We start from the raw sequence: 16,920 nt of genomic DNA on the forward strand, positions 1-16,920 counted from the left end.
GTGCTTGAAAAATTCTCTCTGTGATTCACGTTCTGTTTCCCACAGCGTCCTTTAGAGAAACCCGATGGGCTGGACGTTTCCGACCAGAGCAAGGAGCACCCGCAACATCTGTGCGAGAAGTGTAAAGTCCTGGGCTACTACTGCCGTCGTGTGCAATAAGGAGGTCCCCGTTGTCTTATTACTTCCTCTGCCCCTACACCCCCTTTGCTTTGCCTACCAAGCGCTCCGAGAAAAAGTGAAAAGTGCCAAAATGTAAATATTTCTAACGATAGTAACGGCTTTGTGTATCAGCATGCCTCACATTTATTGGTCATATGTGTATAGTGGACAGTTAAATATGTTTGGAACAGATGTCAATGACAGTATCCGTCCAGGGCGTGGTGGATTACCTCACCGCTGCGTCCTCCGATCGTGTGTTTACAGACTTTCCCTCTATTTTCCTTGCTTAGTGAACTACGTGTCGAGCGACGTTAGGGTGTTCGTTCACTCAGCCAAGGGCCTATGTGCCTTTTACAGAGTTTTGGGTCAACAGCACATCATGTTAACTGTGAATTAACAGAGGGATAATGGACTTTCCATCCCTAGCTTTTGTGTCACATATTTATTTGTTGTGTTTGTGTATTGTATCTTAGTGCAATTGAATTTACTAAACTGGGATAACTACATCTGTGTTTATATATCTAGAACCCCACCTCTTGCCATTAGAAACTACTGTAGAACAGAATTGTCTCATGCGTCGGTCTAGATGCGTTGTTTGTTTATTTCACGTACTTGATGATTTTCCAAACTTAAGATCATTTCGTGAAGTCGGCTACATGTAGCGCTGAAGAAAACACCCAGATGTCAAGTTCAATCACGTTGTTGGCAACTATGCAAAACCATAACAACTTAGGCAGATTCGTCTGTTTTCATCGGCTCTGTCATATTGTCTCTACGTTTTATGAAGTGTGTTGATGATCAAAACCAAGCCATGGCTAGACGATTTGCAGAACTGAGCACATCATCACCGTCCTTTGAAATGTGATCATGCAGGTTGTAAATTGTTGCCAGAGAACTGCTTTGATTGTCTTAGGAACCCAGGTAAAGGTCTTTCTTTTTTTTAGTAGCACAGGGTCAAACTTTGAGCTTTTTGGTCCATATGCTAGCAGTTCGAAAGCGTTCCTTAACATGAGACCTGTTCCTGGCAGAGTTTATTCGCCTCAGATGAAGAGTGTGTTTGAATTACACTTAAATTCTTATATATAACACTGCTGTGAGGCACAGCCTCAGTATGTTTTCATGGTGTGCAAACATTCATTTACAACATTCAGATTTAATAGTTCCCTTGCACTAAAACGTGTTGAATTAATGCATTTTTTACACAATCGTTCTGAATGTACATCTATATATTTCAGAATTGAAATCCAGGTTAAAGGAACGGTTCACCAACAATGTAAATTCTCTCTTCATTTACTCACCTTCCAATTCTTTATACATTTCTTTGTTCTGATGAACACAGAGAAAGATGTTTAGAAGAATGCTTATAATTAAACAGTCCTTGGCCACCATTGACTATCATAGTAGGAAGAATTGCTTTATTCATTTCTTTGTTCTGATATTTTGATGAATGAAGGAAAGCAAACCGCTCTGAAGCACTTTTCACTACCATTGTCATTTTTCCTACTATGGTGTCTGCGAACTGTTTGGTCACACGCATTCATCCAAATATCTTTCTCTTTGTTCAACCAAACAAATAAATGTAAACAGATTTGGAAAAACTTGAGAGTGAGTAAATGATGACAAATGTAATATTTTTGTGTGAACTGTACAGTATGTGCATTGTTAATGTTTTATGAGCATTGCCAAACCCAACATGAGTGTATATTTATACAAGCTTAGTTGCATAACAATTGATGACTTACAAAATGATGAATTCACCCTGTTAAAACTGTGATTTTGGGAAGGATTTTCTATCTGGGTGGGCAATATGTGATGATAAAGGGAAAAGATGGTAAAGTAAGTAATTTTGAAGAGTCTTTGGAGATGTATGATGACACTTTGGGTACATTCGATTGGACGTTTTAGCGAGACATAAGTCTCAATGAGAGCATCCGAATGGGATTTCTACAGGATGAAACAGCTGTTGTTTACCTCTTCTTACAGCTTACATGAAGTACTAATTGGTCATATTTGACTTTATGTCCCAGGATCATCTTATATTAAATGTACAGTAGCTTTACATGTTGGATAGTGGAGAGATTTTGTGAGAATTTTATAATTGATTCTTGATGTACATATGAAGTCAAACACATTTACATACTAAATACAATGTGTATAATTGTTTACTTAACTTTGGAGTCCACATATTATGTTTTGTCTGAATATTAGTTTCATTCACAGGGATGAACTCTGCTTGATATTAATCTTGTATGAAGGGAATGTCTCTAGTGCCTTAGTTGAGTAACTCGGCTTGGTTATGACAAGTCTGGATTTTCAGCAACAGATGTCATGTGTGATACTGTGGAAGAGAACTATTCAATGCCGCCTTCTTGTTACTTCAGCATAGCATTTGTAGATTTTCTGATGTTAAATTGAATAAAACAATCATACAGGGAGTCGATTTTTAGATCACTGTTAAGATTTTCTAAAACAACAACTTGTTGAACGTCGTTATCGTTTCTGAGAGCCTGTATTTCTTGGTAACTGTATTTTTCACATTGTTCTGAGCTAATGGCTCCACTGTGTGTGTACGTTCCTCCGCACCAACGTTTACTTCAAGCCTCATTTCAGCTGGAATGAGTTACTCTACTTTTTGATAAACACCGTAATGAATGGCGTAATGAAAATAAGCAGCGAAATGAACGATTACTGCGGATTCATCGTAATCATTGCGGATACTCTACACTTAAAGGTTTCCTTGCATCATTGGGATCAATTTCATTCATCGTCAGTTCTGTAAATCTGAATAGATGATCTAAGCACCACTAGAGCAAGGCTTCATTATAAAACTCGCTTTATAGTTCACATTAAAATAGTTGCGTTGCACTTTCTACAAGACTCAGATTTTCCTCGTTTGCTAAAATGAAACAGGCCTGCGTTTTGTAAATGTTGAATGCAGATTTACACAATTGGAAATGATTATTTGTTGCGAGCTTTCTGTGATGTTTTAGTGTTCTAACGTTCGTCTCTGCTTTACTGAAGACAGAGCTTGTGGTATTGAAAAGAACGTACTTGCATTTAAAACTATACAAAGTGCTTTTTTTGCTCATGTGGTTTTGTCTTGAAATACATATACTTGACTTTTATAGCTCACTTTCAGTATAAACGTGTTATTTTCTATTCTATTAAAGGTATGTGTATTTTGGAAACAATATAGAGATTTTGGAGCAATTTGATATCTAGACAAGATTTTCGTTCCCTTATAAAGAAACAAGTATGTGTTTTGTATATATATATATATATATTCGATTGCCATCATTATCAAGTTAGCTATTTCAAAATGTTACGATGCAATATTTGTGTGTGAAAAAGGGCAACTTGGTGGGAGTTTTTGTTTCCTTTGATGTTTTGCAGTAATCTTATATCCTACAGAAATATTTATGGAAGGATTTTGTTCTTTTTTTGGTTTTACAATTCAATTATTTTGTATAAAATATGCAACAAAAGCTACTCTATGAAGAAAATATTGATGAATACATAGAATATTATTCAAAGGTTGGTACATATTATGCCCTTACAAGCCATTTTATTTGTGTTTGGTTATTCTAGATGTTATTGGTATATATATTAACCTTGTTTAATTTGCTTGTTTAGAATATTGGTGTGTTTGCAAAACAGCATGGATGTTATGAGTTGCAGTTATAGAATAGTTAAAAACACTTTGTTTTAATGTTACAAACAGCTGTTTTAACATGACGGAGACCGACTGTCGTATATGCACAACGTGAGAAAAGATGTGACTAACTCCAGAGATTTTTACATTAACTATTGTTGTAATAAATTAGGCCCTTACTGTGAAACTGTGAGCTCCCATCAGTCGTGTCTCCAGTTACTGCCAAGCCCAGGAATGATGTTGAAATATTTCCTTCATGTGTCAAAACGAAAATATATATATGTTTTCAAAGTATCTGGGACTGATGTTTGCATGTGCATGTTTTTTAATGATTCAAGAACTATAATTTGTGCAATGTATTCTTATTTAAAATACATGTTTAGTTCCTGGCAAGATATAGGTTTTGTAGAATACACCTAGTTGTTAGTCATTAATAAATGCCTTTATTCACTGCTAGTATTACAGAATGTACTGATTTAAACATCATGTTGATAAACTCATATTTGTAAAGTCTGTAAAATATTTGTCGTCATATTGGATTGGACAGAGTAGCAAGATTTGAAGGATAGTATCACATTGTGAGGTGAGATCAAATCTGTTGCTTATCGTCCATGAAACGGCATTCCGATATGTGCCTTATTTGTTAGTTAGGAAAACTGAAGACTGTGCTTTTAGATGTTTGTTCGATTAAACATGACTAAATGAACCGTGTGTGTCTTTGTGTTATTTCTCTCTTCCTTGTGTTATAGCGCAATTTGACATTTCTGTCTGGGCCAAAATATATGTATGGCCTCTTTTGGATTTCAACATATTCCTCGGCCCATCTCAGGGCGTTGTGAAATTCTGTCTGAAGGCGGTATGGACTGATTAATTATTTAGATACGGTCCTGGGGAATGATGCTTGTGTAACTGAAAACCCAATCTGAAGCCTTGGGGAAAGCCTGCCATTCTGACATCAGTTTCATTTATTGTCGAGCAGGCTGAAGAGCGGTTCTTTCAGTCGAGAGAGCTCTGCAAAGCCATCTTTGCAACAGCTCAGGTTTGAAAACATGGATGTGTATTTTTTTACTCTTGACCTAATTACATGTAATGATTGTAAACATATGAGCTCTGTATATGGATGTAAGTGCTTGGCAGTGGAACTCGCCGTGTCTCTTGATGCCAAGTTTAAGTAATTGGTCTACACATTCCAAATCCCTTAAACTTCACAAGAGGGTGGAGACCCAAATTATATCAAGTTTGTTACAACAATGCAGACTTAGAACGAGAATGTCTCTATAGCAACATTGCAATCGGAGAAGTCAAACAAACCAGTTGCGAGTTCAGACCCCATATGGTTTCAATTTGGAGGGCACTGTTTTCTACAAAGGTTCATAATTTACTTTCATAAGACATTACTGTGATAAGCTACACCTACAAGCCATTAACAAACGACTGCTCATTTCATTCTAAGGTATTGTGAACGTCAACTGGCTACAGTTAAAATGCACCATGTCTCCATTTCTTTTACAGAACATCATAAAAGTAGCACCAGTCTCTGCTTTCAATATTGTATTAACACGTTCACGTTCAAGAGATTCTTGCTAGAGTTTCCCGATTTGAGTTGGAGATGCTTCACGGCCAAACAGGATGTCATATCCTGTTTTAGGCGACAGAAAATCTTGTTGCTGGATAGTCTACAAAAAGGTTTGGGATCATTCTCAGGAAGATTTAAAAAGCACACCACGCAACCAGATATACTGCCGTTGTAGCCGGCGCTCATCTGGAAAACAGCCTTGAGTCATTAAAAACAAAAAAAACAAAAATTGGGCACAGGACGCAAATATCCTGGAAGAAATTCCATATGTCACAACCAGTTTCATGTGTAATTTATTTATTCCAAATACCTCCTGGGTTTTTCTGGCATAGATCTCAGAAGGTAAACAATCTCCACAAGCTTTTATCCTAATTTACAAATCCCAAAAACGTGTAAATCAGTCATAGTCCATGAGGAAATTTATACTATCTATTTCTCATACAGTATTAAAAGATACTTTTTTACGGCAGTAAGAATACTTGAGTCATTTGCTTGCTTAGTAAGCATAAAACATCTTGAAGAATCCACAGACCATGCATCCATTATCCATGCATAAATTCTACGTTATAAGTTATAAAAAAAGTTGTATTTAAGGTTAGTAACGTTATAATAAAAACCTATAATTTAATACACATGCAAAATGAACATGTTTGTTTAGAGCTCCACTATCATTTGAGTTCTCCACAGTCTGTGATGACAATCTTCTTGAGAGTTCCTCCATCATGTAAACCATAGGACTCCATGAGAGAGACGGTCTCCATGCCCTCTGTGACCTGACCAAACACAACGTGCTTGCCATCGAGCCTAAGATAAAAGAAAGAGAAAATCAAGCCTATAAACAGTTTAGACAGTTTGGATGGGTAATAATTAAATAAGATTTCTATTAGCATACCATTCTGTTTTTGCAGTGCAGATGAAAAACTGCGATCCATTTGTGTTCGGCCCAGAGTTTGCCATTGACAGCACACCTACCAGAAAGAAAATCATGATAATGCATGGGTGAATTTGTAACGGAGTTATTTAATAATGTCTAAGTAAAACGTATAACAATCAAGTGATCCCCAATAGAAAAAAAGAGTGTGTAAGGGGGACTTTGGAAGAGAGACAACATCTGGGTTTGGCAAGTTATGGTTCTCTACTACAATTACATCTAATCAGGTATTACACAACCCTGACACTATTTGAGCATATTTAATCTATCAAAAGGGTTCGTTGGGGTAGGAACCCCCTGGCACAAAAACTGCACTAGAATACACTGCCTTTGAAAGTAGGTCATTTGTTTGGAGATTTTCAAAATCTAAGGGAACTAAGGGAGGATTAGCACCACTTTGTGGCTTTCAGTGGAAGTGCATGCACATATTTGTCACAATCACGTGTAGTATAATATAGGTTTTGTTGTCAGTTTTGTGTATAGAGCCCTCAATGGATTAGGTAAATATGAGTGGTGGCATTACCTGGCCCGGTGTGTTTCAGCTTAAAATTCTCATCCTTAAATTTCTTTCCATAAATAGATTTTCCACCCGTGCCATTAGGATTCGCGAAAACTCCACCCTGTCAACAAGGCATCAATCATGACATGACTTTAGGCACAACATTCATATACAAGCATTTCATCTTTCACAAAGAAAAAAAAAAACATGAAAGCAGTTACCTGACACATGAACTCAGGGATGATTCTGTGAAACACAGAACCCTTATATCCAAAACCATGTTCTCCTGTACAAAGCACCCGAAAGTTCTCTGAAACACAAGAACCCATGAACACTTCAAGGAACTGTAAAATTCTATTTTACATTTTCACATGCATTTTACATTATTTATTTTAAAGGAGCAGCTCACCTTCAAAATGAAAATTCTGTCATCATATGCTCACCCTCTCGTCATTTCAAACCCGTGTGACTTCCTTTCGTCCACAAAAGAAGATATTTGGAAAAATGTTGGTAACAGCACAGCCCCCCATTCACTTCTATTATAAGTAATCAATGCAAGTGAATGGGGAGCTGATATCAACATTCTTCGAAATATCTTCTTTTGTGTTCTGTGGACGAAAGGAAGTCACACAGGTTTAAAATGACAAGAGGGTGTGCAAATGATGACAGAATTTTCATTTTGAAGGTGAACTGCTCCTTTAATGCATCATGTTTACCTGCTGTTTTAGGAACCACTTCAGCAAAGACCTGCAAAATAAATGTTATGCAATGTTAGAAACATCTCAATGCTGCTGCTTTATTTACTGTGATCGAGTACTATTGTTGTCGTTTATAATGACATCGGCGGCGGTACACACAAGTTTGCATTCCTCTTCGCGTGCTGGGCAAACACTTCATGTGTTTATATGCCATTAGAGCTCAACAAGAAGAATGATTGTGCATGTTATTTACCCAATGTAGCCTACCACAAACCTGACAAATAACTGTGGCGTCAGCTGCAATAAATCATAACTTGCCTCAATAATAATTCTTCCAATGAACTCTCCGTCAGCTTCAATGTCCATAAACACAACAGGGTTCTTCGGCGGTCCCGAAACAAGCCTGTTCGCAGCGATTGCTACAGAGCAATATTTGAAACGATTCTTCAGCTGCAACATTCTTGCTGGGGCGTTGAAAAGCCACCGACACAGACATGAAGGAACCAGTCGGTGTTCAAGGTGAACTGAACGGGTTGAACACTACCGTACACACAGCACTCATGCGACGGTTCGTTTATGGTCATGTTCAAATCCACAGCGACACCGCGTGGTTGGTTGTATATCGTGCACTAGTGTTGAACATTACCAACACGAAGAGGGTAAACAATTGTATTATTTATGTATTCATTATTAATGTTTGTTTATCTATTAAAATATTCGGCCAAAAACAGTGATTTTACCAAATGAAACGTTTGTGCATGTCATCTGAAGGTCACTGGTGAATAAAATTAGTTTTAAGCATATATTGTATATCAATTATTAATTTATGGTTTACGATATTCTGCCAAATACAATGATTTAATTTGTGATTCTCCCAGATTAAACATTATTTGTGCATGTTATCTGAAGGTCACTGGTTAATAAAACTGGTTTAAAATACCCATCTTATTGTATGCAGGTTTATCAGGGAAAAAACTTTTTTAATTCAAGAAATACCTGGAAAAACAAGCGAGTGACAATATTTGACAATATTAGGGCATATTACTAGTCGGGGGCAACCATGCCAAATAAAACATCAAATACATGGTTTCATCTGAATACATATTTATTAGATAAATATTAGGATGTCACAGCATCTAACTACATACAGTTTTGCAAGACTAAAAATCACAATTAGTTTTTCGTCATTTTTTCTTCTGACCAGTTTAGAATATGAAATGATTGTACAACAGAATGTACAAGCAAAGACATCTGCAACATTTGGCGCCAATCACCTCAGATTGTACCTCAATTTTTACATTTTCCTGATCGTGATATCAAAATTGTACAAACTCTGGATTTTGGTTACAATCTGTTGGAACCGCTCCTGGCCCCCCTTTTTTCCAAATTATTCCCCAGGATTTTCTTCATTATTTTCTGTAGCACCTTATTAAGTACACAAGAAATGGAGCAATACACATAAGCTAAATATTACACAAATGTAAAACAAATGTGTCTCTTTTTATCCCCTTCCCAAATTCCTCAGTCATATGGGATGAATATTTTACAAAAGTGAACAAATGCTGAGAGGTTCCACAGACGCTAACAAACACAGATTCATTTTACCCAATTTAGATTCTGATTCGAGGATGCAAGCTTTACAGATTCTAAATACACAATGCATATTCCCCTGGGGAAAATGAATACATTTCTGTTAACGTGTCTCTATTTATCATTTACATATGTACATGCATCCCTAATGTGCCCCTTTCCCGGTTTTCTCTTCGACTCTCTCCGAATCCCCACCTGTGGCTGAATAGCAAACACAGTCTTGTACAACTAACCCTGTTCTCTCAGCCTCAGCATCAGCCGTCTCCTTGACATCTGTACATCCATAGCATGTGACAGCTCAGACTTCTGCCGGCTTTAGGAGTCTTTAAACTCAGTTTATGCCTATTTGTGTCTACAAAGTGGGAACGAAAATGTGGCAGTGCATCTTTGAAAGGATATACAAGTATATGACAGACGAAACGTTATAGAACTTGAACCCAACTTTTCTTTTTGGAGTTCCATTTCAATTGTCAACAAACAAACATCCTTTTGTACATAATTCAAACATCAAGGAGAACAGAAAAACTAAAAACAAATATTGCAGTTCATAACAAATAACTTATAATGGAAACGTGTTTCAAACTGTGATGCTGTATCCAATAAACACATTTCAAACACTATTCGACTGTACAGATGACAGTCGTCTTAGACAGTCTCCGAGTAACATTAACATCATGGAAATGTTATTCTTACAAATTTCATAAATACTGACAGTCATCTGAGGGTCCTCTTAGTGATTTGAAATAAAAGAAAACAATTCACAATGTACACATGGACATAAAGGTCTTACTGAGATGCAACAGTTAACTGAAATGAACAGTATCTGTCATTTTGTAATTCATGGATGGGTACGGAGATAATATATAGCTTTAATACATAGTTGAATTAAAAAGTAAAATCTATAAATAACACATTATTCTAAAAAGGCTTTCTTCATTGTTTGTTGTAAAACTACTATGATTTTACATGTAAACAAAACGATTTTCCGCATTTTCAACTATTTTAAAATGGGTGTAACCTTCCCAAATCAGGGTGCTTAACTTTGGTAATTCATGGACATTTTTGATAAATGTACACATTTTCTAAAAACAGGAAATATATGACCATAATATGAACAATATAATTGTGCATTATAAAATCAAAATTTAAAAAGTTCATGAAAAAACTAATCATAATATGAAACCATCGCTAAAAGAAGGTCCAACTGGCAACACCTGATGTCCAAACATTGTATGCAGTTGGTAGAAAGTGGGGTACACACATCAAGAGCCTAAGACGACCAAACCTCATGCATGGAGGATCATCACAAAGGCAGATGACAGTGAAAGTAACACAAAGTAACTGACTACTCTTTGAAATGTGAATTGTTTTCTTCTAGTATGTAGAGGACATTGCAGGGGGACGTACAGTCTGTCGGAAGATGCACAATGCCAAAGGTACAGTGCTGAAATGGTTGCCTTGAAGGAAAAAATGCATGTTGTGATGCCCTCTAGCATTCGTTTAACTTTGCCTGAAGGTGGCGGACACATGAAACCCGTTACAAAATGAGGTGCTGCAATGTTTACTAGAAAAGATGCGTTCGATGACGTGACAAATTGGGCGAATGAGAGTTAGGGACTGCTGGAGGTCTTTCCCATCATTAGTCTTTGGGATGGGAGCGTTACATCATTCTGGTGATTGTGAGAACAGCTTTCTTCCCTTTGTTGTTTCCTTGACAGGAGCTTCCAGGCGCAGTTTAATGCAGTTCTCTTGTGCTTTTTCAAGGGAGATGGACAGAAAACTAGTGCGAACATCCAGCTGAGGACTTTTGACAAGGATTCGGTAAGCTGTGGTGGTAGAGCTTGGAAGAACGAACGTTCAAGAGATTGCGGACACACAGAGGTCATTACAGGAAGAAATATATATATATTTATATATATTTTCTATTCAGGTCTTTTTCACAAAAGGAAAAAAATCTGAATTAAAAATGCTACAATACTTTCCTAGTGAGCGCACAGACAGTCCTGTGTGATGTCATCGTGTGAACAGATTATAGCTGCACATGTATTTCCATTAGTATTGAAAGATATCACTTTAGTGCCAACCAACATGGCTGCCATACACGTGTGGAAAAGGTTGCTTGTAAAAGAGTGAGATATTTACATGAGGAGGAGGCAAAAGGATGGCTGTTTCCTGTTCGCAAAATACACCGTCTGTCCGCAGGGCGCCTCTCGATTCCTGACAGCCAAACAAATTAGGGCCACTCGGAAAGGCCAAGCGAGGGAAGTCAGTTGTTCTCAAAAAGGGAGAGCAGATCATCATTGCTGCTGCTCGGGAGGTCAGGGGGATCCAAGTATGACAGCAGCTCATCTGGGTTCGCCAATTCTGGCAGAAGCTGCGGAGGTTAACAGACAGACACCTTTACAATCCATGCGATATGATTTTTTACAATTATTTCTGAACGCTCCAAGAACTTCAAACACAATTCCTGGGAAACGAAAGACACGAAAATTAAAGAATGAATACTCACATCTAGTGAAGGCTCGGGCATGTCTGCAGGTCCCTGGCCACCTGCCTGCCCATCAGGGATGAAGGTCATATCGGGATGTGGGTGACTGTTTTGGCCGGGTTGCTGTGGGGGCAGAGACTGGCGTGGGGGCTGGGACGATGGGGGGCCGCTGTGATGCAATGGCTGAGCTGACTGGCTGTTGGGGTGGGGGGATGCATGCATGCCTGGCTGCATGGAAACATGGGATTGATCAACGCTCACAGGATGGGACATCTGCAGAGGGAGGAGATAGAAGCAATGAGTGTCCCTGTGTAGGGCGGAGCGTTCCAAATGAAAGCTCAAGTGCCAGCCAGAGAGCAGGAATGATGCCATGCAGTTGATTCCAGAGCACATAAACCTTCAGGTTTTAAGAATACTGTTTGACTGAATGATGTTGGAAAAATCCTTAAAGGGATAGTTCTGTGAAAATTATCAGTTACTCACCCTTGTGTCATTTCAAAACCACATCATGATCTACAGAATATAATTTTTTTCTTTTACATTTATTTATTGCAAAATAATTGTAATCACAGTATTTTGCCTTGTATTCCAGTAAAAATGTTTAAATATTCGTTGATATAAAAAAAAGACTTGTTTTTACAATTTATATCTAACATCAAGTTTTTTCAGTTTTTAAAGCAGAAGTTGCTGTATTTTTGTTAGACTTTTTTGTAGCAAAACTTGTAAAAGAAACTATACAGCCCATAAACATTCTCTCCCCCACAGATGGAAAGGTTTTGTCCACAGTTATTTTCTATGTTTCAACACAAAACAACTTAACAAAGGTTGTTTAGTAAGAGTTTGAAGTGATTTACCGAGTCAGGCATGCCGTGGGTGAGAGGCTTGTCAGAAGCCATGAGGCTGTTGGGCATGTCTGGTGGATGTGAGAGCTGGGGCCCGTGCATGAAGTCATTCATGGGAGCTCCGCCACCAGAGTTACTGTGGGTGAAGTCAAAGTTTCCATGGCCCTGGTAACTATTGCCTGATGCACAAAACAGAGAAAAGCAATGAAGAGCAATGACCTCAGAGGTGCACAAACAAAGAGCTTGGGAGAGCAAGTCGGCCTGCTAAAAGCTTGCGAGTGTAACTTCTTTTGACCGTTTCGATTAAAGAGAAAAAATTAAGCATACCTAAACAATGAAGCTTGCAAAACTCTATCTAAAGACTATCTTACGAGACAGGCAGACAGAAAAGAGCACACAGAGTGGGGGCTGACCTCTACCTTGACCTCCGTAGTCGCCGTTATTTCCTCCATGCTGAGGGGGGAGAGGGGTGTAGGGCGAAGGGCCGGGACCCAGCTGGGCGATCATATCCAACACATTTGGCATGATCATTTGACTGGGACTCATGGTTTTAAAACGCTTGGCCAGAGGGCCATCTGGGTCCTCCTTTATATGAATGTCAGACTTTATGGGTACTGGCCTCCAACTACACGTAGGGTCGATGGTGACCTCTTCAAACTCTGAACTGGAAAAGCAGAATATTGCGGTGAGCGTTTGAAAGGAGCTCATGACAGTTTCAGCTAAACAGATGGCTATTAGTCAAAACACACTTGAGATTATGATGCAATTGTTAAAAGGACTTATAGGCCTCAATGCATTACTAATAAACTTACTTTTGAATAGCATTGAGAATTCCCCACATGTACTGATCCACTTCAAGTCCTTCCAATAACGCGGTTTTACTGGGGACAGACAGAAACAAATAAAACACAAAGCCAAAGGGAACAAGAGATCCTATTTTCATTGCGATGTGCAACATACTTGCATACAGGACACCTCCACGTTCCTCTCTCACAGTTAAGCTGTAGATACGACTCCAAATCAAAGCACTGCAGCAGGAAATCAGCACATAAGTATATTCGATCAATGCAAAATCACAGAGTTATTGTATGTAGAGTAACACAAGATGACTTTTAATGAGAAGTCAAGAATCTTTTCTTTGAATTTGATTATTGTCTTTAAAAAACTACCGGAGGAGAAATTGTTTAAATGTATTAAAGGGATATTTCAGAGGCAAAACAACATTTCCCATGTTTTACTGACCCTCAAAGCATCCTAAAAGAATATGACTTTCTTGAAGAACAAAGCAGTCAAAGTTATATTACCACGTATCATTTTACTTCCAAGTGGTAGAATGGGATTGAATGGCCGTTGACTTTTTGAAGCTCCAAAAAGTGCATCCATCGATCAAAGAACTACTCAAAACGGCTCAATGGTCTTAACAAAGGTCTTCTGAAGCAAATCGATGTGTTTGTTTAAGAGAAATATCCATATTGACAGCGCTATTGATGTTGATGTCTGACTTCCGTTCCGTTTCCAAAAGCTCCCGCGCAGAGGAGACGGCATCCTATTGGAAAAAAACGGAAAATGGTGCTTTCGTCACCGGAACTTACAACACGCCTCATTTGCCGGAAAAACAAGCTTCAGGTTCACGTGCAGCATAGGGATAGCTAGACACTTTAAGGTTAATTGCGTCAATATGGATATTTCTCTCAAAAAACACATCGATTCGCTGCAGAAGACCTTTGTTAAGACCACAGAGCCGTGTCGAGCAGTTCTTTGATCGATGGATGCACTTTTTGGAGCTTAAAAAAACATTCTACCATTTGGAAGTACAATGATATGTGGTAATATAACTTCGACTGCATTATAAGTCTTCAGTTAGGATGCCTTGAGGGTGAGTAAAACATGGGGAAATTGAGTTTTGCCTCTGAAATATCCCTTTAAGTCTGCACATGGTTACATCACATCTTTTTCTGTGACTTAAAACCCTTAAAGAGACAGTTCACCCCAAAATAAAAAAGTCACTTTTAGAGTTTATTCATTAAACAAAAAGGATGTACAGTAAGTACATTCAAGTAAATGGTGACTGAAACGGCAGGTCCCTAAAAATCTATAATTTGGGTAAAAAAGTCACACACATGACACAAAATTTTATTTTAGGGTAGTACTTCAGATACCACTCCACCAAAAGCCATATTACAGCCGCAGTTTGTAACTTTTGTGGTCAAAAATAATCAAATATGAAAATAACAATAAAAAAACATTAAACATTAAATCAAGGAACATTAAAGCATTACATTTAAATCAGGTAGTGGGCACATAAAAAACTGAAGTACATAAAAATCAGGACTCGAAACTGCTGATTCGCTACACTAATCCTTAAATAACAATTTATAATTTGAGCTCTCACACAATTTCACAGAATAGGTCACTTTAACATAATTTGACTACAATTAAGTAGGTTAAGTAACCTCCAATTTTGTGTCTCAAACGGAGGCATGACCCTTTAACTATGTGAACATTTCAGGCACAACTCACCTGCACATGTTTGCAGTCGTGTCCCCTAGCAGGAAGTTGGATCCGACGGAATGTGATTGGACACTTTAGGGACACTTTGATGGCTGTCTGCTCAACTCCATCCTCCCCATTTAGTGTTGCATTCCCAGAAGACGCGGCTACACTACTAAAGTTTCTTTTAACTGCGCAAAAACAGGCATAGCTGTGATTAGAGGGTCACTGAGATGCTGATGCAGAGTGGCAGACGAAATGCTGCAATGGAAAAGCTTAAAACATCCGCTCTGAGTGTCTACTCACTTTTGGTGATGCAGTGCTCAGCAGGAAGGAGCCTTTTCTTAAGAAGACCCTGCAGGACCGATCGTACCGACGGCCTGTGGACCAGCTGCAGCACGAACAAATGCGACTGCAACAAGAGCCGAACAAATGCGTTACTACAACCCGCCAGCATGCATCCGTATCTCAGAATATCCTTTACATGATACACTATCGGTGTCGTGCACCTTTCAAACACGGAAGCATAAATCTGATACCAGCTGCAGACATAGTGAAAGAGGAAAGATGTGGCTTCAAATCAGTGTTATCTGATTTCATATCACATCCATTACAACAGCTTTCTGACATGGTCGTTAAATGACAGACTATAAATTATTGAAGGGCACAGTGGAGGAATACTTACACAACAGCACGCCGTGACCGTGATCTGGATGGTGTTTCTTCCTGGCTGACACACGTGTTTCAGGTGAAGGGGTTTGTGGGATGTTTTATTCTCGCCTCTCTCGATAGTAAGAGGCGTGGCATTGACGCTGACTTGGACGGAAGCGGGCCAGTTGGTGTTCATTTGTCTGTCCTCGTGGTGGTAGCACTTAAACTGCAGCTCCAGATCAGATCTGTAGGATAAGTGTTACATTTGAGAGTGTGTAAATAATGCTTTTTATTTTTAGGTGAACGGTTACAAAAAAAAGAACACAAACCTCCACATGAGAGTCTGGTGGACGGAGGGGCGCAGATGGAAGACGTGGTTACTGACAGCCAGGTTGTGCTCTAGTCTGAAGGGTTCCAGCACCACGCCATCTCTCACGGGGAACGTCAAGCGCAGCTCCTCGTTAAGACTGGCTATAAGAACAAGAATATATGAATTTACACTCCGTTTTAACTGTATCAGTGGATGGGAAGCCTCCCTTTCAGTTCACCTAGTTTTACCATTTCCTCACTGAAGTGCATAAATTATGAATGAGCTCTGAGTGAACGTGAAAAATGCATGAATCTCAGATAAATGAGCAATGGGACTTTTTTGCGCTCTACTCAAGGTGCCGGATTAAAGGCTTCGTAGAGGTTTACTTTTGATAGACTGTGACAGAGCTTGTAACACAGACAGAAGGGAGATCAATGCGATGAAACGCTCGAGTGTGGTTTCGTTGCGCCACTTACTTGGAGGTGGAGGCAAAGACGTCATGTTAGGCTTCATGTCTGGAGGAAATGGAGGCTTGACGTCCTGATTGGGTGACATGTACTGATTGATATTACTTCCTGGAGTCATGGGTGGCGTAGGGTTCCCGGGAACCGGAGAGTGGGGGTAGTTCACAACCTGCCGAGGCGGCTTTAGCCAAAGAAACTCACAATTATTGCCTGAATATATAGTAGAACTGTTCATATTAATAAAATAAAGTTGAAAATTATTTTAAGGAACAGTTCACCCAAAAAGTTTAATTCTTTCATCATTTGCTCACCTTCAAGTTGTTCCAAATCTGTATACATTTCTTTGTTCTAAAACACAAAGAAAGATATTTGGAAGAATGCTTGTAACCAAACAGTTCTTGACCACCACCGACTGCCACAGTAGAAAAAATTGCTTTAAAAATTGCTTTGTTCTGTTGAACACAGAAGATATTCTGAAGAATGTAGGAAGGCAAACAGTTCTGGGACACTTTTGACTACCATTGTAATTTAACTATGGTGGTCAATGGTGGCCAAGAACTGTTAGGTTAC

The 16,920-nt window shown here is 38.7% G+C and overlaps 3 protein-coding genes across 6 annotated transcripts in view; 1 reads left to right on the top strand and 2 right to left on the bottom strand.

Annotated features, from left to right (window-relative positions):
- zcchc24 (zinc finger, CCHC domain containing 24) overlaps positions 1 to 2,593 on the top strand; it is a 31,392-nt gene extending 28,799 nt beyond the window's left edge. Inside the window, exon 4 of the mRNA XM_079473705.1 lies at positions 46 to 2,593. Coding sequence (XP_079329831.1) covers positions 46 to 159 — 114 coding nt within the window. The 3' untranslated portion in view covers positions 160 to 2,593. The remainder of the gene's footprint in view (positions 1 to 45) is intronic.
- Positions 2,594 to 5,484: 2,891 nt separating this feature from the next.
- ppifa (peptidylprolyl isomerase Fa) lies at positions 5,485 to 8,117 on the bottom strand. Its single transcript, XM_079473759.1, has 6 exons — positions 7,834 to 8,117; positions 7,534 to 7,564; positions 7,039 to 7,127; positions 6,842 to 6,938; positions 6,280 to 6,355; positions 5,485 to 6,191 (listed from the first exon to the last, which is right to left on the bottom strand). Exons 1-6 carry the CDS (start codon positions 7,972 to 7,974, stop codon positions 6,056 to 6,058), a joined length of 570 nt encoding a protein of 189 aa, XP_079329885.1. The 5' UTR covers positions 7,975 to 8,117; the 3' UTR covers positions 5,485 to 6,055.
- Positions 8,118 to 8,602: 485 nt separating this feature from the next.
- zmiz1a (zinc finger, MIZ-type containing 1a) overlaps positions 8,603 to 16,920 on the bottom strand; it is a 113,042-nt gene continuing 104,724 nt past the window's right edge. For 3 of the 4 annotated variants that reach the window (XM_079472910.1, XM_079472912.1, XM_079472913.1), the window contains 11 exons: positions 16,363 to 16,531; positions 15,906 to 16,047; positions 15,611 to 15,821; positions 15,232 to 15,337; positions 14,956 to 15,116; positions 13,396 to 13,463; positions 13,248 to 13,316; positions 12,849 to 13,099; positions 12,448 to 12,614; positions 11,615 to 11,866; positions 8,603 to 11,479 (listed from right to left, as the gene is read on the bottom strand). In XM_079472910.1, coding sequence (XP_079329036.1) covers positions 11,372 to 11,479; positions 11,615 to 11,866; positions 12,448 to 12,614; positions 12,849 to 13,099; positions 13,248 to 13,316; positions 13,396 to 13,463; positions 14,956 to 15,116; positions 15,232 to 15,337; positions 15,611 to 15,821; positions 15,906 to 16,047; positions 16,363 to 16,531 — 1,704 coding nt within the window. In that variant the 3' untranslated portion in view covers positions 8,603 to 11,371. The remainder of the gene's footprint in view (positions 11,480 to 11,614; positions 11,867 to 12,447; positions 12,615 to 12,848; positions 13,100 to 13,247; positions 13,317 to 13,395; positions 13,464 to 14,955; positions 15,117 to 15,231; positions 15,338 to 15,610; positions 15,822 to 15,905; positions 16,048 to 16,362; positions 16,532 to 16,920) is intronic. The other variant, XM_079472911.1, reaches the window with a different exon arrangement.

Source organism: Barbatula barbatula (assembly GCF_947034865.1).
Source record: "Barbatula barbatula genome assembly, chromosome: 14".
In the NCBI taxonomy this organism is placed as follows: Eukaryota; Metazoa; Chordata; class Actinopteri; order Cypriniformes; family Nemacheilidae; genus Barbatula; species Barbatula barbatula.